The sequence below is a fragment of the Apis mellifera genome, linkage group LG7 (assembly GCF_003254395.2).
Source record: "Apis mellifera strain DH4 linkage group LG7, Amel_HAv3.1, whole genome shotgun sequence".
NCBI classification, from domain to species: domain Eukaryota; kingdom Metazoa; phylum Arthropoda; class Insecta; order Hymenoptera; family Apidae; genus Apis; species Apis mellifera.
In genome coordinates, this window is record NC_037644.1 from 13,140,593 (window position 1) to 13,167,682 (window position 27,090).

A 27,090-nucleotide genomic window follows, 5' to 3' on the forward strand; every position below is an offset into this window, starting at 1 on the left:
TATCTTATTTAAATATCGACGTTTTCCTTTTCCTAAAGGATAAACCTTCATCTCGAAGAACGAAAATTTTTCTCTCTTACTTCAGTATCCTATTGCGTAGTTTATTATACCAAAAAACTTATTTCAAACGATGTAATGCAAATCTAAACTAAAATCATCGTTCAAAAAAGTATTCCCGAATCGATTTTCGAATAACAAATCTGCTCTCCTGAATCGAACCAATCGAATCTAATCATCGCTAATTTTCCAGAGAATCAGACACTTTATAGCCGAATAATCGTCAAATCTGCTCGTTTGAATCGAATCAATCGAATCTAATCATCGCTAATTTTCCAGAGAATCAGACGCTTATTGCCGAAATCATTTTCGAATAACCAATAATCGTCAAATTTGCTGTTGTCATTAATTACACAGAATTTCACGCGTTTGTTTATCATTCAAGTCATTCTCGAATAAGTAATAGGAAAATGTCAAATCTGTTCTCTTGAATCAATCGAATCTAATCATCGCTAATTTTCCAGAGAATCAAACGCTTTATCTCTGAAATAAATAATAATCGTCAAATTTGTTGTCGCCGTTAATTACACAGAATTTCACGCGTTTGTTTATCATCCAAGTCATTCTCGAATAAGTAACAGGAAATCGTCAAATCTCTTGAATCAATCGAAACTAATCATCGCTAATTTTCCAGAAAATCAAACGCTTTATCTCCGAAATAACCAATAATCGTCAAATTTGCTGTCGCCGTTAATTACGCAGAATTGCACGCGTTTATTTATCGTCCAAATCATTCTCGAACAGGAAATCGTCAAATCTGCTCTCTTGAATCAATCGAATCATCGCTAATTTTCCAGAGAATCAGATGCTTTATAACCGAAATAACCAATAATCGTGAAATTTTCTGTTGCCATTAATTACGTAGAATTGCACGCGTTTATTTATCATCCAAATCATTCTCGAACAGGAAATCGTCAAATCTGCTCTCTTGAATCAATCGAAATCATCGCTAATTTTCCAGAAAATCAGACGCTTTATAAGCGAAATAATCGTGAAATTTGCTGTCGCCGTTAATTACGCAGAATTGCACGCGTTTGTTTACCGTCCAAGTGTCTCTCGAATAATAACGATAAGAGGAAATCTCAGGCAGATTTTTATCCCGTTCGATTCCATCAGCAGACGTGAAATATTACACCTGGCGTTAATCACCGCCTCCTTTCTCGATCCGCACACAGCCCGCGAGCTCCACGAGCCGGGGGATAATCGCTTTAAACCCGAAAAGCCAACTTGAACCGAGCAATTATCCCGCGCTATTACTCTCCATTTTCGCGGCAACTATCGCTACCTCGATCGCTACCGTTGTTCCACGTTTAATCATCGTAATGCACACCTTCCTCGCCTCCTCGTCGGTCGCGGAAGGAATCGCTTTCCAATCCCCCCCCCCCCTTCTCGATTTTCCCCGAACCGAACCGGGGATCCTATTCCGTTGCTTTTCCCAACTTTCGCGAAACAATCGAACCCGTTTCCGGGTAAAAGCCCATTCTGCGCCCCATCCCTTTCCCCTCCAAAGTGGAATCCGATTCGGTAATGGATGGATGCTTAATCCTTGCATGAACGGACATTTTTTTTTTTTTTTTTCCCTTTCTTTTTCCTCTTCTTCGAATTTTCGAAATTACGCTCCGACATTTATGTTTCTCTATCTTCTTTGTTTCTTTTTTAAATAATTTTTATAGATAATTGTGATAATACAAGGATACATTTGATTTTTAGAAAAAGAAAAGATGATTCGATAATGGATGGCTCCTGGAAAAAATAGATATTTTGTTTTTTAGATTCGAATTTTCGAAATTATTCCAACACTTATGCACATTTTATCTCTTTTATGCTTTTATATTTTATATCTTTCGTTTTTAGATGATTGTTCGATACAAGGATGTGGAAGAATGCATTTGATTTTTTAAAAAAAAAAGGTAGCATTGTTGTTCGATTGACGAAAAGTTTATTAATATTATACATAATTAAATAATGTAAAATATTACTTTCTACTTTTTTTGGTAGAAGAAACGAAGAGGATCACAATATTTTTGGAGAACGCGGTTTCTGAATAGAAGCTGTTCGAAGATTCGATAATATATGGCTTAGTCCTGGAAAAAAATAGACATTTTTTTTTTTTTTAGATTCGAATTTTCGAAATTACTTCAACATTTACGCGCGTTTTATCTCTTTTAAATTGTTCGATACAAGGATGTGGAAGAATGCATTTGACTTTTAGAGAAAGAAAAGGGTAAATAATGGTATTTTTAGAGATTAGATACGAATTTCTCTTCGAGAAAATATTATTACTTCTACTTTTTTTGGAAGAAGAAACGAGGATCACAATATTTTTGGAGAACGCGGTTTCTGAAATGGAAGCCGTTCGGTGATGGATGGCTTAGTCCTAGAAAAAATAGATATTTTTTTTTTAGGTTCGAATTTTCGATTACTCCAACACTTATGCACATTTCATCTCCTTTATTTATTTTTTCCGTTTTTATAGATAATTGTTCGATATAAAAATGCATTTGATTTTTAGAGAAAGAAAAAGGTAGCGTTGTTGTTCGAAAAGTTTATTCTTTAAATAATGATATTTTTAGAGATTAGATATTTCTCTTCGAGAAAATATTACTACTTCTAATTTTTTTGGAAGAAGAAACGAGGATCACAATATTTTTGGAGAACGCGGTTTCTGAAATGGAAGCCGTTCGGTGATGGATAGTCCTGGAAAAAATAGACATTTTTTTTTAGGTTCGAATTTTCGATTACTCCAACACTTACGCGCGTTTTATCTCTTTTATTTCTTTCCGTTTTTGTGGGTAATTGTTCGATACCAGGATATAGAAGAATGCATTTGATTTTTAGGGAAAAAAGGATACCGCGATTCGAATATTCCGAGATTCGATGAATTTAAATTCGTCTCGCATATTAGATGAAGGAATTTCCCTTCGAGAAAATATTACTTTCAATTTTGGTTAGGAGGATTACAATATTTTTGGAGAAAATAGCGCAAAGAGAAAGAAATGAAAAGCGGACTTGAATTAAAAAACGGAGGAACGCCAAGTGGAATTAGAGAGAAAAAGAGAGAGAGAAAAGGTAGAAGAAAAGAAATCGTGCGGTGCGAGAAAGATAAAAAAAAAGCAGGATAATAAGAAAGGAAAATGAAAAAATTCGTGGCACGAGTGGAGGGAAAAAAAAATGTGAGGGAGGAGGGAAAAAAGGGAGGACGAGCGAGGACAATGAAAGCGCGGGAAAGGGACGAAAATTGAAGGATGAGAAGTGACGCGAGAAAGAAGAGCGCTGCAAGGACGAAAGAGAAAAGAAGAAAAGAAGAAAAGGGACGAAAGAATGAAATATAACACGGCGAGGGAAACGAAGGAATGGTAAAGAAAAAAAAATATGAGTGGAGGAAACGGATGAAGGAAAACGGGAAGGGAGCGTCCAATTTTTAACGCATTAGCTTAAACTACCGCGAAAACGGTGGCAATTATGGCGACACGTTGGAAAACTGGGTCGCGTCTAATTGTTAATGGCGGGATGATTTATATTTCTAATTAACCACATATATTTCAAGACAGAGAAATGCATTTCTTCTCCGAACAAAAACCACAAATTTTTCCACAAAATATGTTTTAATTGTACACCGTGTCCCATTTCGATCCAATCTTTCCAACACTTAGGATTATTGCTTCTTTTTATCAATTTAAATAATAACAAATTCACCGTGTCGAAAAGTAGACACTTTCTTGCTCACTAACTCTGCGTTTTGAATATAGTACTCCTTTTCCAAAAGCACATTGATTGGCTTGATCTTCAAAACGATAATAATAAAACTCTCAATTGTGTTCTCCATGTTAAAGAATCGATATTTAATATATTGGATTAACTTGTTGAAAAAAATATAAAATATAATATAAAATAAAAATATATAATAAATATATAATAAAAATATAAAATAAATATAAATATAAAATAACGAATTAAAAATTTCATTTATAGAAGTTTCATTTCAAGTAATTAAAATAACATTTACATTATAGCTATTATTATAATTGATCTACTTTTCAATACAACAATTTTGCATTACGATCTACTATTATTAAACTCGATAAACTATCGAATTAACTTTATTCGCAACTTCAAACTGTTTAAACTGTTCAAATCGATCCCAAGTGGCACTCGACTCGCCTAATAAATATAAAGATTCTCTACACAACTGAAAATTAATAAAATTCTCTCTCGTTCTCCACGTTGGAGAGGCTTGTGTTCCGCTTCGTCGACTGTCAAGCGTGTCGAAAGATGGAGGGAGGTGGTAGGCAGTAAGGTTAACTTATATTGTCCGTTCCCTGCCTACGTGCATATACCATTCATCCGGCACGATCGATTCGGCGCAACAGGTGCTAGCTGATCCATTCTCCGCTCGTAACAAAGTGAACGCTCTCTCGATGCACTTTTTCGTCCGTTTCAATGCGTAGTACCTGCGTTATATCGCGACCCTGGTCTTCGGGCAAGTGGCGAAGGAAAGACAAAGAAACGTTGCTGCGCGGCCATTTATCCCGTAGAAATATTCCAACGATGTTTCGACACAAAGTGAATTTTTCCTTCTGTGATCCACTTTTCGTATTCTTTTGTTTATTGATTTATGTTCTCATCTTGAAGATTAAATATATATGTGTGTTTCAAGCTCTTTAATATTTAAATTGAAACGTTCGATCGATAATTAATTCCAATTAATTATTGGAAGAAATTGATTATCGAGATTGTTTTAATCAACTAATAATCGCCACTTAGCAACAAATTTTAATATATACGAAATTATTAATTAATTAAGTCGATCATTACATATATAAACATAGTCGATCAATGTACTTTTTGATCGAATCCTATCCGATTTGTAAAATTGTATATTACTTTAGTTAATAATTTTCGAAATTATCAATTATTGCACAATTATAAACTCACATTTTTACTTCCCGTTTCTTTTTCTCTAATTGAAAAAAAAAAATCGAAAAATCATTCAATTTAACAGAATTTCAATACAATTTCTTGATACTCGAACTCGATTAAAAAATTCCATTTACTCGGCATTGAAAAATCGAATGATAAAATGCGTAATAATAATAATATAATAAGAAATTATTCGAATCTTATTCACCCCTTCATCGACACATTTGATACGCAATGAAAAATGATAGAATAATTAGAATACGAAAAATCGTGGAAGATGGAAATTGTCGATCTAATTCGAAGTCTTGCGTGTAACAGGTGGGCATGGTGGTTCCTCACAAGTCCTTCGAGGTAAGGGAGTACACGAAAGCGGTGACTTCGGCTATCCACACGTTGCAGAAAAGCACGAAGGGCCGGAAATTGAGACTTTTCGAGCGGTACGACATCCACGTGAAGGTGGCGATGAAATCGCTCACGCCGAGCCCGAGCGGTAAGTAAAGTCGCCATCACAATTAAACCATCCACTTTCTCTCAATAAAGCACAGAGATTACGTAAATCAAACGTAGATACAGAAAGCACAGTTCGTAACTATTCGATGAATATCTCGTTTCAAATAACCTAGAATAATTATCAAATTATGTTACAACATCTCAGCAAGTTCGTTCGTTTCAAAGGAATCAATTTTCTAATTTAAAAATCTAGGAGAGCAACTTTCTCACCACGATTAATTTAGAGAGTGGAATTCTTATATCCAAGATGTACTTTTTCTGAGGCAAGCAATTGTGAATTCCGATATTTGATAATCGAACACATAAATTCAACTATCTTTCTACGATTTCGAAACTAACTTCAATATTTTATCGTTCTTTCCTCGATGGTTCGAGGATAACGAGACGAGAAACAGAGCCCGACGACAAAATGAAGATTTGAGAATTTCTTCAAAGAGTGTTTCAATTAAATCTATTCATTAGATCGGATTATCATGTGGAACGGATTTTAATACGGTGTGGAAGGAGGAGATTAAGAGAGAGGGAGGGTTGAAAAGAAGGGAGAAATTCATCCGGTGAGAAGTCCGGATAAAAAAATTATTCCTCGAATATTGTTTCATCTTTTAATCCAATCCTGTAAGTACATTTCCTTCCCTAGCTGGAGCAAGAATAAACGAAGGAATGTAGAGAGGGCAGAGATGATATAATCTTTCCATCCACGATCTCGAAAAGCCCACCGACGACCGTATGTAAATTTAATTCTCAATTAAACTTGGCTCGGACAGGCAAGTTTTTATATCTTGTTTAAATTAAGAAACATTCCTCAACTCTTCGCGAACGACGTCCGATGAAAATACTTGCGTTCTGTATTTTCATCAGAAGGAAACTTCTTTTTAATTGGAAAATGAATCACAGATACGATGATAAGCGTGGATCGATTTCTGAAGAATTGAATTCTGAGCCACGAGGAAACGTTTCTCACGGGGAACACCTGTGAATCGTTTTGGAGGAAGGTGAAAAAAAAAAAATTTTCCCGATCGACCAACTTTTTCAACTTTCTCTTCTCTCGTAATTGGGAAAAGAGGAAAAAATAAGGAAGAAGAAAGGCTGGAGGCGTTTTATTGGCGCTTGGCCAGTTTGCAGATTGTTCGGTTAATTATGCGGATTTCGGAATCGGAATGATTGAATAATTAATGGAGTTCTTTGTTCGCTCGTTTACTTGGAACTGCTCGTTTCTTCTGGAAATTTTGGACGAAAGGATTTTCCACGTCATTTTCCACGGAGCAAACAAACGTATTTATTCGAAACAATATTTATTTTCGATAGATTTATAGAAAGATTTCAATCTTTAATATTGCTTCGTTTTAAAATATTCGTGTAATTTGGAAAATTAATAATTAATTTAGGAAATAAATCGAAGGCAAGATTGGAAAATTCTCCTAGATTGAGGGAATTCTCACCTCTAAGAGGATTCTCTCCTTATCAGAGAAATACCGTATTGAGGCGTGGTTCGATTCTTGGAAAAAACCTTTCTCGAGAGAAACCTTTCACGGGAACGTAAAATTGTTGTAAATTACGGAGGGAAGATGAAATATCGGAGTAATCCACGATTTCGACGAAATTGTTACGTCGAAAATTGAAAAACTGAAAATTAAAATTGTTAAGATTGAATGATCAAAATGTGAGAGATAAGAGATAAGACGTTATCGACATGTAACGTGTATAAAAAGCAAAGATATATACAGGGTGTATGTAACTTTTGTATACACGTTGAATTTTAAAACGAGAACGGTCTCCATGACGCTCCTCTTAATTACGCTTCATATACAGAAAATTCGAATGTTTTGTTATTTTCTTTTCTCATCTGTAAAAAAAGATCCTCTGAATTCCAATTCTACCATCCTTCAATTAGATATAATACAACTTTTCACAAATGTCACAAATGTTTCTTCAACGATATATAGAACAGAAGAATCAAAATAAATATTTCATTTCATAATTTTCATGGATGGACAAAGACGATTTATCATCGAGTCGAACAATAATGTCGTTCGAATTTATTCTCGTAAATATAAATCTATAAATCTCACAAAAACTTTACATGTTTCAACACGGAGAATTATTTTATTAATATTTTCTCCGTAATATATTCATTCATAGGCGGGGAATTATGCGCGAAAATCTTGTCGACGCAAGACGAATATGCCTTCATAAAATTCTCTGCGTCGACGCTGCTTTTTCTCCCCCCTCTTTTCCTTCTTTTCTTTGAACGGATTCACGGTTCGCCGGTGTCGCTCTTTTTTTTCTTTTTCTTTTTCTTTTTCTTCTTCTTCTTCTCTTTTTTTTTTTCCCAAGAAGCTTTCAAACACAGCCAAGTAATCGACTGATTTATGAACACCTCTCGCCTCGCGTGCAACTTCTCTCTCCGATGAGGGAAGAAGAAAAAGAGCGTAGATAAGCTTCATCCGCGGTCTGATGTGGGATTTAGGGGATGAAATAGGATGGCAGGAACGAAAGGTCAATGCATGATTCCTCTCACGTCTCGAGGATGTCTCGAGAATCTCTCGTATACCTCTGCTTTTCGAAAAACCGGATCGAACCTTTTTTTTTTTCTTTTTTTCTTTTTTTCTTTCGCACACACGTTTTCCATCTGTCTCTGCGCCACGAACGAAAGAAAAAAAACGGAATTCAAAGAAATTCTTCCAATCTTAAAGAAAAGAAAAGGAAAAAAAAGAAAACACATATTACTGGAATGAAATAATATTCTCTAACACGAAATAAATGTACAACAGAGCGTCAGGAAAATAGGATAGTAATCAAGAAAATATCGTTGGTCGAAAACAATTTGTCAACAGGCAAATATTCGTCGTTGGGCTGAAACAAACACCGTTTAATTAAAAACCGAAATCGTTCGTATTTTTTCTCTTTTTTTCCTTTTTTTTTTATAAATAATATTTCGCATGTCCGTTTATTCCGTTCCCTGGAAACGATGCGACCACACGCATACACACACGCACAGACACAGACAGAGACACGCGCAGCTTTTCAAACCGCAATTTAATCGCGGTTAACGAAGCTTTGACGGAGGCGAAAGCGATTATCCCGGCGACAGGCTGGCCAAGCGAAGTATTACAAGTTCGACCTTTAAATTTTTCCCCAGGTTGAAAGGGAGGCAACGACAAAGCCGACTTATCGGGGCATTTTGCGAAAAAAACTCGACTCAGCCTCCTTTGTTTACGATCCCTCGATTCGAACGAGATATTTCCTGTTTTTTCTGTTGAAAAATGAAAATGCGCGTGTTTATCCCGCTTCGAGAGAGAGAGAGAAGGAGAGAGAGAGAGAGAGAAAGAGAGAGAGAGAAAGAAGAGAGAGAGAGAGAGAGAGAGAAATTTTCTATCTGTTTCAGAGAAAAAATTGGAAGAAAGAGAGAGAGAGAGAGAGAGAAATTTTCTGTCTGTTTCGGAGAAAAAATTGGAAGAAAGAGAGAGAGGGAGAGAGAAGGGAGAGAGAGAGGGAGAGGGAGAGAGAGAGAGAGAGAGAGAGAGAGAGAGAGAGAGAGAGAGAGAGAAATTTTCTGTCTGTTTCGAGGAAAAAATTGGGAGATGTGGCAAAGTTGATTAAAGGGGATGGTAAATTAAAAGGGATTGATAAATTAAAAATTTTGGTTAATTTTTTGGAATCAAATCGTTGTTTCTCAATTTTTTCGAACGATAATAATAATCTTTTTTTTTTTATTTGTAATCATTTGTTTAATTTAAGCTCGAGTAAACGAGAAACATTTCTTTACAAGTACAAAGTTTTCGAAGCCCCTTTCTTTGAGGATTATTCACTGAAAGAATAATTGAGATAAGAAAGTTGTGCTAGATTGGAAAGAAAAAAGAAAAGAAAAGAAAAGAAAAGAAAACTTGGCGATATTTAATGCAGACAACGAGATACGGGTTAATAGACTGGAAGGGAAATAATAATAACGTTTCTCGTTTCTCTATAATTGCAAAAAGTTTTCGCTCTCGATCCTTGAGTCAAGCTGCTGCTGCTGCTGTTTGTGTTATTAAAAATTTATTCAACGCGCGTTATTTTATGTCGCGATGTCGTTTAAGACGATATTCGAATATTGTTGGAAAATCAAATATGTAAATGGGGAGAGAAATTTTCCATAATACCCGGTTAAAAGTAAATAGAGATTTCTCTCTTTATCTCTCGCTCTTCCATTTGATAAAATTCAAATACTTGCAATTCCATACTTTTCCATCTTTCGATTCAAAATCGAATAATCGTTTGATCGTAAATTATTTCCAAATTTCGAGGATGTATGAGAAAAAATAAAAAATATGGAATGTCTATTGTTTCCTGCAACATCGTTGTAAAAAACGCGTTGTATACGACCCGTTCTTACACGAATGAAAATTTAATTCCGCGCTGGACGCCGCCATATTTGGCCATCGAGAAGAAACGAAAAAGGTGTAGTTAACTTACGCAAATCATATTACGCGCAGCGTAGCCTGGACGGCAGCCAGGCGCCATTGGGACAACGACTCGCGCATTCCATGTACAGGGTGGTGGTATTGGAGAAACACGTTCAACGTGTTTAGAGATGAACGACAAGATGAATAACAAGAAGTGAACAAGGGTGTAATTTTAAATAAAGATACATACTTTTTACCCGAATTATTGTTAGAATAATTTGGGAAGGGAAAATTAATTTTTAAGGGACACCCATTTTTTTTTTCCTTTCAAGATGCCAGGAAGCAACTCGACGTAGAAGAAATCTTTCATCTATTCTTCCCTTTTTTTTCACGCGATAAAATAATTAGAAGTGAACAAAGGTGTAATTTTAAATAAAGAAACATACTTTTTACCTGAATTATTGTTAGAATAACTTGGGAAGGGAAAATTAATTTTTAAGGAACGCCCATTTTTTTTCCTTTCAAGATGCCAGGAAGCAACGATCGACGTAGAAGAAATCTTTCATCTATTCTTCCCTTTTTTTTCACGCGATAAAATAATTAGAATAAGGGTGTAATTTTAAATAAAGAAACATACTTTTTACCTGAATTATTGTTAGAATAACTTGGAAGGGAAAATTAATTTTTAAGGGACGCCCATTTTTTTTCCTTTCAAGATGCCAGGAAGCAACTCGACGTAGAAGAAATCTTTCATCTATTCTTCTCTTTTTTTTCACGCGATAAAATAATTAGAAATGAACAAAGGTGAATTTTAAATAAAGAAACATACTTTTTACCTGAATTATTGTTAGAATAACTTGGGAAGGGAAAATTAATTTTTAAGGAACGCCCATTTTTTTTCCTTTCAAGATGCCAGGAAGCAACGATCGACGTAGAAGAAATCTTTCATCTATTCTTCCCTTTTTTTTCCCGCGATAAAATAATTAGAAGTGAACAAGGGTGTAATTTTAAATAAAGAAACATACTTTTTACCTGAATTATTGTTAGAATAACTTGGGAAGGGAAAATTAATTTTTAAGGGACGCCCATTTTTTTTCCTTTCAAGATGCCAGGAAGCAACGATCGACGTAGAAGAAATCTTTCATCTATTCTTCCCTTTTTTTTCACGCGATAAAATAATTAGAATAAGGGTGTAATTTTAAATAAAGAAACATACTTTTTACCTGAATTATTGTTAGAATAACTTGGGAAGGGAAAATTAATTTTTAAGGGACGCCCATTTTTTTTCCTTTCAAGATGCCAGGAAGCAACTCGACGTAGAAGAAATCTTTCATCTATTCTTCTCTTTTTTTTCACGCGATAAAATAATTAGAAATGAACAAAGGTGTAATTTTAAATAAAGAAACATACTTTTTACCTGAATTATTGTTAGAATAACTTGGGAAGGGAAAATTAATTTTTAAGGAACGCCCATTTTTTTTCCTTTCAAGATGCCAGGAAGCAACGATCGACGTAGAAGAAATCTTTCATCTATTCTTCCCTTTTCTTTCCCGCGATAAAATAATTAGAAGTGAACAAGGGTGTAATTTTAAATAAAGAAACATACTTTTTACCTGAATTATTGTTAGAATAACTTGGGAAGGGAAAATTAATTTTTAAGGGACGCCCATTTTTTTTCCTTTCAAGATGCCAGGAAGCAACTCGACGTAGAAGAAATCTTTCATCTATTCCCTTTTTTTTCGCGCGATAAAATAATTAGAAAAAAATCTTTACAGAGAGAGAAAAGATGTTACTCGCTGCGAAACAAATAACGCTAATTTCACGCGGTAAAATAAAGAGAATTCGTTATAATTAAATTATAAATGCAAGGAATTACGAAAAGTATTCTCATCCCTCTTCGAGTTGCTCGATTTCTTTTTTCCAATCTTCCCCGAATTACTCGATCGAATCCAATAAATTTGGTTCTCTTTTTTTCCAACACCCCGTGTATGCACAGAGGGCGGCACTTGAAGCGACAACATCCGGCTAAAACGATGCGTCTTGCTCGCGTCACCTTCCTCTTTCGCCCCATTAAGCTATACACCTTATGAAAATCGTGGTCGTCTCTCTCCAAGCGAATTTAATAAATTGAAAAGGTACGAAAGGAAAGTTTTTACATCTTAATACGATTCTCGCGTGGGAAAGCATCACGGGTGAATTATCCCCCTTTGAGGAGCGTTTTAAACGATATATATATATACCCTTTGCAAGGGTGTAAAGTTTTAAACGGGGAAAATTATGGATGTACATGTGTGTGTGTGAAAGAGATCTTCCATTATCGTTCACTTGGACTTTTTCTCGAAACTTTCAAAATTGTGAAACGCGATTAGAGGTGTAGTAAATAAGCTAAAAATTTGGATATTTTTGTGTGGAGATCAAGAAGAATCAATTTGGATAAAAATATATGAACATTGTACAAGAATAAATGTATAATTTTTGTTATTATTTATTCGTTTGCGTTGTAGATATGTAGATTTCACGCAATGGCAATCAATTGTACTATTATTATATTTTACTCGTTGTAATTAGATGCATTTCGTTCTTCAACAAGAAGAATATTTCTTCTCGTTAACGCATGGAGCGGAATAATTTTAACGCGTGAATAACAATGGAATGCAACGTGTAACGAATGTCTATGTGCTAAATTAATTCAATTTATTTGTACTCTTTTTATTTTATTAAATTGAGAGTATAAATTGTATTTATTTATAAATGTATCTAATTATAACGCGAAACATGAATAAATAATAGAAAAAAAAAGAAATAATTAGAAAAGAGAAACTTAATTAAAGGGATTCTTGGAATGAACAATTAACCTTGATGTATGTAAATCTTTTTATTCCACAATGAAAACGTTTAAATAGAAAATTTCAAAAACCGATGTTATTTCCTCCGATTTTCTTCAAATTTAATTTATTTATAATCAATCTATCATCTTGAATTGCTTTAATATTTGTCGATTAAATTCTTTTACAATTAATTTAAAAAAAAGAATAATTTTAATTTTAATTTCAACTTTCTTTCAATTATTATTACTTTATTTTCTCTATTTCTTAATTCTTTTACATAAACTGGATTAATATCATAAATATTCCAAATAATAATTCAAAGAACGATGTTAACGTTAACATCGTTCGACATGATCTGGATTTATCGTTACACGATACATAAAATATATGCGAAATGTAACGCAACTTAACACCCTGAATTATTTTATTTTCCAAGCGATATTGAAATTTGAAGTTAAAGAAGAAAAAAAAATGAACGATTGATATTTCATCGAAACGACGACGATAAAAAAAATAGAAGAAATAGAAGAAAATTATTACTACTTAAAAAAACAAAATACGATTTTTATTAAACGCGTTAATCGAGATCCAACCGTGAATCGTTCGAAAAGAACATCGCTAAATCGCTTGCATTATTCAGAGGTATCCATTTTTATCCAGCACTTGTTAGATCTCTCCATCCGACGATCCAACGGATTCTTTTGTCTTCTAATTTGTCGCGTTGCATCTGACGGCGCTCTCAACTTTCTCAATTACTCGCGAAAAGCGTTCTCGATCCCTTTCTCCACCCCCTCTCTATAGTCATTGAAACTAACTTTCGAATATAAACAGCCGTGGAAAACAAGAATAAAATTATTCCTTCCTTCTTCATCAAGGGCTCAATCGTAGGGGAGAATTTTTTTTGGAATTCGACTCAACAGTAAAATTAAAAAATTATACAATTAATATTCGAGAATATTTTTTGAATATTTCGATGGATTCAAAAGGACGCGTTCGACAAACGTGAAGATTATTAATTTTCCTTCCATCGTCGGGAGTGTTTTATTTAAAACACTCTGAAGAGGAGAGTGAAAGAGGAGGGAGAGATATTAAAGCACAAATATTTGGTGCGAAAGAGCTGAAAGTTAAGTCCGCGGGAAATGCAAACTTTTTGGCACTAATGCGCGCCACGGGATGCGGAGGAAATGGGTTCAAACGGGGTTAATGAAGGTCATGCGAATTCCAGATTGCGTCTCAGAATTAAAACGCTTAAAGCGAGAAGGGAAATTATCGCAATGGCGGAGAAGAAAAATTTTCCAATCATCGATGCGCGAACCAACTCGAATTATTTATGAAATCGTTCTTTCGTCGAGAAATCGACATTGTGAAAAAAAAAAGGAAACATGTGTGATTTTAAAAATGAATGATTTTTTTACGGAATACGAAGAAGAAGTTTCAGAATTTCATTATACGATTTAAATATAGTCGGTTCATCGATAACGCTTATCAAATCGAGCAAGCATAAAATAATTTTCGTATTAATTTTTCGAATTAAATATCGTGGAAAAATATATCGAAATTATTTTTCCCTTTGTCAATAAATGGAACAAACAATCGTATTAACGTAATGATAATTCGCCAATCCCGTTGAAATGAAAGATAAACACATACGAGATATATATATATATATATATGAAAAAATTTTGCTTGAATTGAAAATAAGCGACAACGAGTAATTTCAATTAATTCGAAACATTTATTTTAAAAGCAATTTGCAAAAAAGTAATTTCATTTTACGTATATATGTATATACATACACAAAATCAATCATTTTGAAATCATTTTTCACTTTAACGACGTTTTCCCGAGAAACGATCTCGACTTTCAATTACTCTTGCTTAACGATCACAATTTAACGGAGCGTTATCATGAGATACATTTATCCAAAGTGAAAAGTATACGTTCCTCGAAACGATAATTTTTCCAGAATAATATATTAATCTGACCATGATCGTTTCCAAACGATTCCAAATTTTTCCAGAATAATATATTAATCTGACCACGATCGTTTCCAAACGATTCCAAATTTTTCCAGAATAATATATTAATCTGACCACGATCGTTTCCAAACGATTCCAAATTTTTCCAGAATAATATATTAATCTGACCACGATCGTTTCCAAACGATTCCAAATTTTTCCAGAATAATATATTACTCTGACCACGATCGTTTCCAAACGATTCCAAATTTTTCCAGAATAATATATTAATCTGACCATGATCGTTTCCAAATGATTCCAAATTTTTCTAGAATAATATATTAATCTGACCATGATCGTTTCCAAAGGATTCCAAATTTTTCCAGAATAATATATTAATCTGACCACGATCGTTTCCAAACGATTCCAAATTTTTCCAGAATAATATATTAATCTGACCACGATCGTTTCCAAACGATTCCAAATTTTTCCAGAATAATATATTAATCTGATCGTTTCGTTGAATATGAAACGCGTGATTCGGATAATCGAGATAACAACATCTCGATCTTCCTCGTCATTAAATCGCAACCATTTCGATCCGCCACAAATTCACTTTCATCATCATCCCCTTCCTCGAAAATTCCCCGGATACCAAGCGAGAAGGAATAGGAGAGTGAAACGGGTCAAGGTTAACTGGTCCAAAACGCTAAGCTAAAATAACCCCTCGTCGCCCCACGGATTGTTAATCGTTGGAAACGATCATCGGCCATTTTCCGTCCAGTGGCAGGCCAAATGGGCTGGCCGCAAAGCAAATTGAACGTCCAGGTTAAACACGCGTCTCGGGATAATTGATGCACGTGAATCAACCGTCCGCGCATCGTGCCGATTTGTCCCGACGAGTTAAAAAAAAAAAACGAATCGTAAATTTCGTAAATTTTCGTAAATTTCGTTGAAGAGTCAAAGATGATATGGAAAGATCCTGTAATGGATACAAAAGTATTATTTTTGGGGAAGCGTTGATCGTTCGAAAACAATTCAAATCAATAATTTTCGTAAATTTCGTCAAGGAATCAAAGATGGTATACAATCAGATCCTTTAATGGGTCCAAAAGTATTATTTTTGGGGAACCGTAGATCATTCGAGAACAACGTGACCAACAATAATTTTCGTAAATTTTCGTAAATTTCGTCGAGAAATCGAAGATGTTATGAAATCAGATCCTTCAATGTGCAAAAATATTATTTTTAGAGAAGCGTTGATCGTTCAAAAACAATTCAAATCAATAATTTTCGTAAATTTCGTCGACGAATCGAAGTATGGAATCAGATCCTTCAATGTACAAAAATATTATTTTTGGGAAAGCGTTGATCGTTCGAGAACAATTCAAATCAATAATTTTCGTAAATTTCGTAAATTTTCGTAAATTTCCATAAATTTTGTAAATTTTCTTAAAATTTCTTTGACGAGTCGAAGATGATATGAAATCAGATTCTCCAATGTGCAAAAATATTATTTTTGAAGAACCGTTGATCGTTCGAGAACAATTCAAATCAATAATTTTCGTAAATTTCGTAAATTTCATCAACGAGTCAAAGATGGTATGAAATCATCTTCCAGTGGGTGCAAAAATATTATTTTTGGGAAAGCGTTGATCGTTCGAGAACAATTCAAATCAATAATTTTCGTTAAATTTTCGTAAATTTTCGTAAATTTCGTCGATTAGTCAAAAATGGAATGGAATCAGATCCTTCAATGTGCAAAAATATTATTTTTGGGGAAGCATTGATCGTTGGAGAACAATTCAAATCGTAAATTTTCGTAAATTTCGTCGAAGAATCAAAGATGATATGGAATCAGATCTTCCAATGTGCAAAAATATTATTTTTGGGGAAGTTTTGATCATTCAAGAACAATCGATCAGTAATTTTCCTAAATTTTCGTAAATTTCATCGAAGATACGGAAAGATCCTCTAATGGATACAAAAGTATTATTTTTGGGGAAGCATTGGAGAACAAGTAATGGTGGACGATTAACTCGATTCGATCTGGAATCGAATTCGAAGAATTTTCTTTTCGAGCATCGCGTTGGAAGAATCACATGGATAAGATTTCGAGAGGGATGCTTGCGGTTGAAGTGTAGTCGTTCCAGTTTCGGGTTGGTTGGTTCGACGCTTGGGACGAAATTGTCGAGTTTGAAAGAAGAAGACGACGAGGTTGTTCGTTTTGATGGATGGCGAAACGAGACGCGTGGTTAAACGTCGGTTTCGTTCTTATCGTTGCGAAATATTGACCAACTTTCTTCTCAAACTCTTACGATTCTTGAAATAATTTTTGAAATGTATAGAAAAATAGAAAACAGTTAGCTTACTTATATTTCAAGCACGATTTCAAAAATCTAACATTAAGTAATTAATCTCGTTAATTCTCTAATCAAAACTATCTTTAGAAAGGATCTCTCGAGGCTCAATTACGAGAAATTACGAAATCTCTTTATACGAACAATTGATTCCAATAAATAAATATAAGAATTATATTATAACAATTTACATTACAATAATTATTCTCAAATCCCCTCAAATCCACTATTTTCCAAAGAAACAAATTTTCTTTCAAAATATATAATTCCAAACGAGATCCAGTTTTGCAACCACGTTACCAACCACGATAACGAGTCTACCTTCGCCGCCATTGTTACCTCTCTCTTTTACCAGAAGTGGTAAAGACAAATTCCACCGCTCAATTATCCACCAATTATCCACCCTCTTCAAAACCCTTTCTCCAAATTAGAAATAAATATCGTGGACTCCTCCCCTCGAGTGTCGTCTCAACCTCGTCGCTTGAAAATCTTGGTCGAGAAACGCGAGAAACGGAAATGTTACCACGGGCTGCGTTCTTGCAAACTACCGCCACCTAGCGAAGGAACGCGGAACACATTTTTAAATGGACCGCTTGCCGCGCTATTTTAAAGAAGACGCCCAACATGTGGCGGACGGTTTACCGTCCGGCCCTCGAGAAACCCGGATTGATTGATAATTCAGGGGACGTTTATCGATCGGTCCCCGTGGGTGTGACCCGAAAATTAATAACACGGGCGCGAGACGTGGTTACACATCGGTTTAAAGGGTTTCTTGCAACGTTTATGATGCAACGATTAAACATCACATCATCCGTTTCCGTATTTAATGCGGTTTGTTTAATTCCCGCCTCTGTGGGATTTAAACGGAACTCGTGTTTGATCGGACTCGGGCTTGGATTTCGATTAACCGTGGCGAAGCTATTTCGTTTAGATGTTTCTGTTGAATTAATTAGGTTAGGTTGGGCTCGCGTAAGTTCACGCAACGTTACAGTTTATTTTAACTCCCAATTTTCGCAGGATATATTGAAATTCGAATAAATATTGTTCTTCTAAATTATTCATCCAAGATCGAATATATATATATTTTTTTTTAATACGAAAGTAACACTTTTTTACGTTTAAAAAATATTGAGGAACAAGAAGAGAATAATTTTTCTTACAAAATTCGTATCCAATATAAATATTTTTATCTTTACCCTGAAAGAAAGTGCTTCTCCTCGCGAATATCGTCTTTTAGTTTGAAGAGCATTCTACGTACGCACGTCTTCTCCCTCTGGAAAGAAAAGCTTCTGAACAAGCTTCCTTTGACGTCACGTAATTAAAGGCCTACGAGATAATTAATCGAGCACCATGTTTTTCTTCCAATTCTTTCACCTCGTTCCTGTAAAATGATCGAATTCTCGCGTACCTTATAAATCGATAGAATAAGAATAAGTGCGAAAAGTCGAATGGAAACGATGGATAGGAATTAAGAAGAGAAAAGAGAAATCGGTTGGAGGAGAAACTTTTCAGGATCGTAAATTCTCAGCCACAAAATGATGAAAATGGAAACGAATCCTGCGTCACTCGAAGCTTTTATATGTTCGAAATTTCTTATTGATTCCATATTCCTCGATATTCATCGAGATATTCATTTTCCAAGAGTCAGATAAATTGGATTTGTTGATCCTCGTTGTGTGAATGACACTGCTCTTCATTTATATATCTCGGATCAAATTTAGAGAACAATTATATCAAGATTTTAACCTTACATTTTAAAAAATAAGAAGAAACGTATGTTTAACCTTTGGGAGATATAAAAGATCAAAAAGATTAATTAATTTTTTTTTTAATTTTCCTCCTTTTTTAATTTTGCACTGTTTCGATTATCTTATCGATTTTAATATCCCTTTCTCATCACATTTGCAACAACAATGTCTTATTGCATTCACCAAAAACGATCATGCATATTGAAAAAAGGGATTAACTCTTATCAAAAAAAAAAAAAAAACAATCTTCAAATCGCTTCAACATTTCTCGATCTTCAATTTTTTGAAACGAGATCAGAAAAATTTACTTTTAAAGCTAATATTGAAAATTAGAAATTACTTTGAAACGAACACGAAGTATCTCTTGATTCATCGTGCGTAAATCCAGCCCCAATCTGAATACACAATCTGTACGTATATACTCGAATATCGATCGTCACGGATTCTCTTCAAAATGCAAAGATATCCAGGATTAACCGACTGTTGAGATCCATGTATATACCCTTCTCTCTCTCTCTCGGAATCTGGAAATCTCCTGGATCATCAAGAATCCAGGGATACTTTTGATACCTTCTACTAGACCAACCAACTAGAATTCTTACAACCCACTCGAATCTTTCGATCCTCTTCCCTCCCACGTACCAGAATCCGTTCCATTTCCCTCGAACACCGCCGCTTTTCGAAATCTTCGGATTCTCGGATCTACCCGCGATATCGGTACAAATACCCTTCCAGAGAGTCGGAATGGAATTCGCCGGGTACATTTTACATGCCTCGGATTTATTTTTACCCTTTTTTTGTGTAAAAATGCGGGATTTTGGAATATGTGGACCTCGAATATATATATACGTAATATTGTATTGGCCAAATCTTCATCCTTCGTGTATTATATTTAATATTAAAATATATTAAAGATAGGTATTGTGATTTAGAGTCTTAATTTTCAAAAAATCGTCGAAAGTTTCGAAAATTTCCCTTCAATTTAAGATAATAAAATTTTGTGAGAAATCCTTCGATCTTTGAATTTATTCCTATTTTCCTACTCTAAAATCACGAAGCATTCGAAATTTTCAATCATGGAAACATCTCGTTGCTTCTCGTTGCCTCGAATATCTCTCTGATCCAAACATTTCGTTCCTCTTTCCTTAACAAACGATTCGAAATTTTCAATCGTGGAAACATGAATGTTTCTCGTTAAATATCTTCTTTTCTTAGCAACGTTACAATTATCGGTGCACTTTAATGGATGGATGACAGACAAAGGATGACAGTGTGCATAGTTTACGGGGGCATAGGTGGAATTGCTCGCTGTGCGGTTATGCGGTCAGGGTCAAATTTGATGGGGAACGCAATCAATTGCAATCCGGTCCAATTTGGAGGAGGATCGCCTCGATCGAAGACGGGGGCGAACAGCAGGGTGGAGGATTCCTTCGTCGAGTTTTAAAATTAAAATTAAAAGTTTTCCAATTATAAAATGACCGAGGTGAGGAGAGAGGTGTTTCGTCGAGGGGGAAACAAGATACACGCAACGCGCTTCCCAAAGTATCGTTAGATCTCAGGAATTCTTAATTAGTCTCCAGTTTTCTCCGCTGCGGTTTCTTCCCCCTTAAAGGGAAAAGTGTATTCCTTCTCAAGTGGCGCAACGAATCTTGCAAGTTTCGAAAGGCGCGATAAATAATTAAGTGAAGATTTGGATTTCAATAAAAGTGTTTCTACAAGATAAAAAATTAGAAATTTTGTCATTTATTTACAAGTGGAAGAAAAAGTAGAAGAAGATCATTCTCCAAAAATGCATTATATTAGATTGTGAAGTTTGATTTTTGTTGGTCAGAAGAAATATAATATAATATTCGAATTTTAACGATCTTTCCTTGATTTCCAATCGATACGTTCCATATTTCTAAAACTTTGTGCTTTAGAAATTCTTCGAATGTTAATTATAGCTTCTCGAGCGTTTTATTTTTCAAAAACAATTCTAAAACAATCGAATATCGGTGGATAAATGAAGATTTCGTATTTCGATTCGGTTAATTTTTCTAGAGCATTGTTAAGCAGAATTATTAATTTTTATTCGATCGAAATACGAAACGAAATTCCAATCGACACGTTCCATTTTTCTAAAACTTTGTGTTTTTAGCACTTTAGAAAATGTTAATTACATCTTCTCGAGTGTTTTATTTTTCGAAAACAATTCTAAATGGCGAAAATAATCGGTGGATGAGTCAAGAATTAGTATTTCGATTCGGTTAATTTTTCTAGAGCGTTGTTAGAGCAGAAGAAAAATTTCTTGCAAGTAGGATGCCTCTGTTATCGCCTCGTTTTGGGAAAAGAATAACGAATCATTCCCTTTACAGACCAGCCTACAGTCACCCTAACTCTTCTCGGTCGTAACGACGGCTTCGACGTTCGTTCGGGATTTTCATCGGCGTCCAACCATCGACCAGATCGTGTACGATTTGTCCTGTCGTATCCGTTTCTCGTCACGGGTTACGATTCTATTCAGAAATGGGCTTCCATCGTTTCGAGGTTCGCGCGATAAGCACGCTTTCGATCCTCTGTCACTCGCTTACCTATTTTTCCAATTTTTCCACTTTATCCATTCCAAACGTCTGTAAACTGTCATCGAAGATACGCGCAACTCTGCCTCCGCTTTGCCTTTCAATTTGTTCAACGTGGATCTCATTTTCAAGATTTGAATTTTTCAAAGCTAATATCTTCTGTAGCCTGGCTTAAACAGGGACAATAATTCTAAATTTGGTTTAAACCAACATCAAAAAAGAACTTATTAAAGAGAACAAATATGATAAGCGGAATGTAGTTGATTCTCATCAATTCCTAAAATTCTAAAAATTCGTTATTAGATAACAATCTATTCTTCGCCCATAAAATTTAAAATTCACTAAAAAAAGAACACGAAAAAATATTTATGGAACAACGTTACCTCCTAACACTCTTCCAAATGGAGCTTCTTCTTTCCTTTTGCTTTATCGGGCAGAAGATTGTTCCTTTATTGGACAAGAAATTTGTAAACTCTTTACCTATCTATATATATATATATATATATATATATATATATATATATAAAGTCCCTTCGATTCCTTTTATCCATCTTTATCGGCCGGCATTGTGCGCACTTTATCGATCGACAAACGAGCGTATCCCGCCGCGAAATATCGAAGCGTGGAGAGAATGCCGGCTGCACGAGCATTTCAACAAAACCTTGTGAACAAAATTTCATTTTGTTACCGTGAATCGGTGCCGATTGATAAATCTGCCCTCGCCGTTCATCCGCTTTCCACAAGCAGTTTTTTCGCCCATTGAGGAGAATCCAGCGGTCATTCAACGGCTGTGCCCTCGATGGAATCGAGTGACCCCTCCTCCTCCTTCTTTTTCCTCGTCGTGTCGCCAACTTTCGAGGAAAGCTCGAAAAGAAGAAATAGGAGCGATAAAGCATCCATTAAAAAATCTCGAGGAAAGAACCTTTCTCTTTTCTTCGGTATTCTTTTGTTTCGAGTGAATCTTTTCCACTTTCCAAAAAATTTGATAATCCAATTTTTGCAATCCCTTAATTCGCAATCACGTTTTCGATCGAGATAAATTTCTTTATTACGAATATGGTTTCGAAAGCTCATTCATTTTCACAAATTTTGTCGTAATTTCTGTGAAAAAATATCGATACGCTGATTCAATTTTTCTCGATTAAATTATAAACAAGGAAAGGAAGATATATAGATGGATTAAAACGAGGTAAAACTTTTTCCCCCTTAACGATATCCATGCTTCTGTTTACCGATAATAACAGCTGCGTCTGGAAAACAAGTACGTTTCAGGAATAAGTCAGCGTGGAGACAAACGAGGGTGGACGAAGAGAAAAATATATAACAAAACTAAAATTGGGAATGATAAGGTTAATCTTAACGGAGAGACGGATAAAGTGAGAGGCGGTCCCTTGAGAGACGTCGACTGATCTTTAAATCCTGGAACGAGGAGAGTCGTGCTGGCATTGAACGTTTGACCCGAAAATCCCGGAAAAGAAAACGGATACCGGAACAAAGAGTATTCCTTCCCTTGGAAAAAAAAAAGTTTCGATTCTCTTCGCGGATTCTTCGTCCGGAAAAACCAACCAACCTCCGCCATTAACCTCGGAATCCAACTTTTCAGTCGCTGAAAGTAAAATATTCGACAATGGCCGAGTTTCTTATCGAATTATCTCAATTCTTCAAAGTTTCCGGAATTATTTCGTTTCGTTTAAAACTCTGGTCGAATTTTAATTTTTCATCGATCGTATCGTTAAATATTCTTCATTTCGAAGAACAATCGCATCGACGACGATATTTGTTGTTATAATTAAATTGTTATAATTACTTTTTATCAATTAGATTCTTAAATAAATTTAATATTCAAAATTTTAATTTTATATCTTATAATAAATATCAGTTATATACATTTTTAACTTTAATATTTAATCATGCAATATATCCAATTTTATTAGCTTTTGTAATCAAATGAAATTTAATTTTCATAATGGTTAGAGCTAAAACTTATATAATTGAGTTTTATTTTTTTTCTAATAATTTGAAATTATATTATTATTTTAAAATATGTATTCTTAAAAATAAATTTTTATAAAAATAATTTTCTTGATGATAAAGATAATAAATACATATATGCGAAATGAATTTCTCCTCCTTTTCATACTTTTCCTACTCTTTCGATTATTTCGAATTTCAATTACTTTAAATACGCTGTTATTATTAATCGACGATATTCCACGAGCCGAAGAAAAAAGGAACGAAAAATGTTCATCGAACTCTAAAAAAAAAAAAAAAAAAAACATTTCACTTCGTCCGATCGCGACTATATCACGAGGGATGGATGATGGAGCGACGAAAAGTTGGGCGGCTCTACTCCTCGGATAAAACAGATTCTGACGAGCGCGCGCGCGGTCCATTATTCCAGCGTGGAAACAAGTTTGATTAATTTCTCGTCAGCGTCGCTTTAATCCATCCCGGGGCAGGGAAAAATCGATCATTATCGGGCGCGAATAATCGTTGGTTGATATGGAAAAGCTGCGTTGACCATTCTCCGAGAAAACTTCATTCCGCTTTTAACGGAATTAATCGAGGATCGATACGACTTTTCGCTAGACGATTTTTCCTGCCTTTTTTTTTTCGACGCACTGCGCCTCGGCTTTTGTCGGTTCGTCGTTTGTCGGCCCTTATTGTTCTCGTATTTTGCTCGCTGTACAATGGGGGCTGATCAGAGAGGGAGACTTGTTGCTCCCTCCGAGAGCGTAGTTTTGGTTAGAGTCATTGTTTCGTGTCTGGATCCTCTCCCCAACTTTTCATACGATTCGTGGAATGAAAGTTGTTAGAATTATCCTTAAGAAGAAACGTGTTTTGTGATTCGAGTTTCAATAAATGGAATTATTAAATTTCCTCTTACTCGAAAAATTTGGTTAATTTAATCTAAGAAATCGAGTCTATTGAGTTTGGTAAAATAAAGAGGATGGTTTGTTTTATCGATCGAGTAATTGAATCAAGCATCTAAGACTTGGAGCATGATTTGTAATGCTCTTGCGAGCGAGCGAGCAAACGCTCGTTTGTTGGTTTACTTTATGCTCGCTTCGTCCTTTGAAGTCTCCATCACCTGTGACAGCCGGTGACATAATATAATAGATCACGTTCGTTGTATGTTGTATTATTATTAAGTCACCGATCCTGGGCCTACGCTTTGAAGTTCGGTGTTCCGCTTGATCGATCATTCCCCACCGCATTGATTCGATTTTCAGGGATGACGTGTACAAGCAAACGTGAGCTTTATATTATTTATCGATCGATCTATCTTTCCTCGAGTTTCATTTCGCTCCTCCTTTTCTTATGTTAAAATTTTTCTTGAATTTGCTTCACCCCTTCTCTTTCTAATTTTTTTTAATTAAAATATCGAAATCGAAATAATTATTGATACATTTTATCGAGATAACATTTTTGATAGAGTGTATAACCAAAATGGTTGGAAGCTTTATATTATTCATCATATCGCGTACGATCAATCGATCTTTCCCCCTCTCCCTTAGTTTCATTTGTCCTCTTTGTTCCTCTTCTTCTTACGTTAAAATTTCAATTCCTTCCTCCAATCTCGATACTCATACATTTTTCAACTCTCTGAAAAATTGAATCAAAAACACACAAAGAATATGATCGGAATAATCCATACGTTTCATCCGAGATGAAATTTCCTTTTATGCAATTTGAAAACTCCTCTCGTTTTTAAAAAAAAAACTTTTGTATCCGAAATTGGCGCGTTGAAACGGGGAAATAATGAACAACAACAATGCCTGAAAACGTAAACGTAATCAATAAGTAATTAATTCCATCCGTTGAATCGTTAGCGCGTGAGAATAAAAAAGGAGAGGGGGAGGGGGAAATGGAGAAACGGTTATTATTATATCGGCCTGTTTTATCGATCGAGCGAGTGGAATTACGTCAATAGGCCGAAAATGATGGCGGATTAAAAAGAGATTTACGGGTGGCGTTAAAGTCTCGTCGTTAAACCGGCCCGACAAATGCGAGCCTGTTTATAATCGACTTCGATTATCGATTCCGCTCCCACGCGTCTGAATAACTCGATGAAAGGAGAGGGAAGAGGGAAAAGAATCCGATGCTCGATATAGCTCGGTAGTTTTTGAAACGCTTGCTTTCAAAAATCCGAAACTTTTTAAAAAACGATCTCCTTTTAAGATAAGGGATGATGGAAGAGGGAAGTTCATTGGCCAATGAAACTTTACCGACGGAATCTTCCCTTTTCCTTTTTACGGCCACGTGTTACGGACACTGTACTTTTATACTTGGCTCGAATAATAGTTATAATACTGGTGAAACGATACGTTGGAAATCTTGTTCGGATACATTAGAAGAGATATTTTCAAAAGTAATGACTGTCGAGTGAAATATCATCGATGGTTTGAGTTTTTCTTTTACTTGGAACAATTTTAATTTAAAAAAATTTAAACATAAATTCTAATCGAATAGATTTCTATATGAATTATAAAATTGACATTATCAAAATTTTCTTAGAAAATTTCATGTACTTTTACATTATAAATTTTCAAATTTTATAGTTTTTTAATTTCTCATCATACAAATTCTTCAGATATATTATAAGACATTTTCAAAAGCAATGACTGTCAAGTAAAATATCATCAATGTTTCTTTCAAGTTTTTCTTTTATTTGGAATAATTTTAATTTAAAAAAATTTGAACGCGTCTTCTCATGTATTTTTACATTATAAATTCTCAAACTTTACAATTTTTTAATTTGTCATTACAGAATTAAATTCTTCAGATATATTATAAGACTTTTTCAAAAGCAATGACTGTCGAGTGTAATGTCATCGATGCTTCGAATTTTTCTTTTACTTGGAACGATTTTAATTTAAGAAAAATTGAATTTCTCAAGAAAGACGTTATAAAATTTGCTTACAAAATTTCATGCATTTCTACATTATAAATTAATCTCAAACTTTATAATTTGTCATTATACAAATTAAATTCTTCACTATAAAACATTTTCAAAAGTAAAATATTATTAATGCTTCGAGTTTTTCTTTTACTTGGAATAATTTTAATTTAAAAGAATTTAAACATGTCTTCTCATGTATTTTTACATTATAAATTCTCAATCTTTATAATTTTTTAATTTGTCATCATACAAATTCTTCAGATATACTATAAAACATTTTCAAAAGCAATGATTGTCAAGTATAATGTTATCAATGCTTCGAATTTTTCTTCTTCACTTGGAACAATTTTAATTTAAAAAAATGTAAACGTGTCTTCTCAAATTCTAATCGAATAGATTTCTAAATAAATTATAAAATTGACATTATCATAATTTTCTTAGAAAATTTCATGTACTTTTATAAATTCTCAAACTTTATAATTTTTTAATTTGTTATTATACAAATTAAATTCTTCAGATACACTATAAGACATTTTCAAAAGCAGTGAAATATCATCAATGCTACGAGTTTTTCTTTTACTTGGAACAATTTTAATTTAAAAAAATTTAAATGCATCTTTTCAAATTCTAATCGAATAGATTTCGATATAACGTTATAAAATTTGTTTACAAAATTTCATATATTTCATTATAATTATAAATTATTCTCAAACTTTATAATTTGTCCTCATACAAATTAAATTCTTCTATAGCTATACACTATAAAACATTTTCAAAAGCAATGAAATATCATCAATGCTTCGAGTTTTTCTTTTATTACTTGGAACAACTTTAACTTAAGAAAAATTTCTCAAGAAATTATAATG

General features: G+C 34.3%; 1 protein-coding gene across 6 annotated transcripts in view; it reads left to right on the top strand.

Annotated features, from left to right (window-relative positions):
- Positions 1–27,090, top strand: part of LOC412818 (NMDA receptor 2) — a 311,909-nt gene that overhangs the window by 168,768 nt on the left and 116,051 nt on the right. For all 6 annotated transcript variants that reach the window (XM_026441777.1, XM_006569470.3, XM_006569473.3 and 3 more), the window contains exon 3: positions 5,296–5,467. In XM_026441777.1, the coding sequence (XP_026297562.1) occupies positions 5,296–5,467 (172 nt within the window). The remainder of the gene's footprint in view (positions 1–5,295; positions 5,468–27,090) is intronic.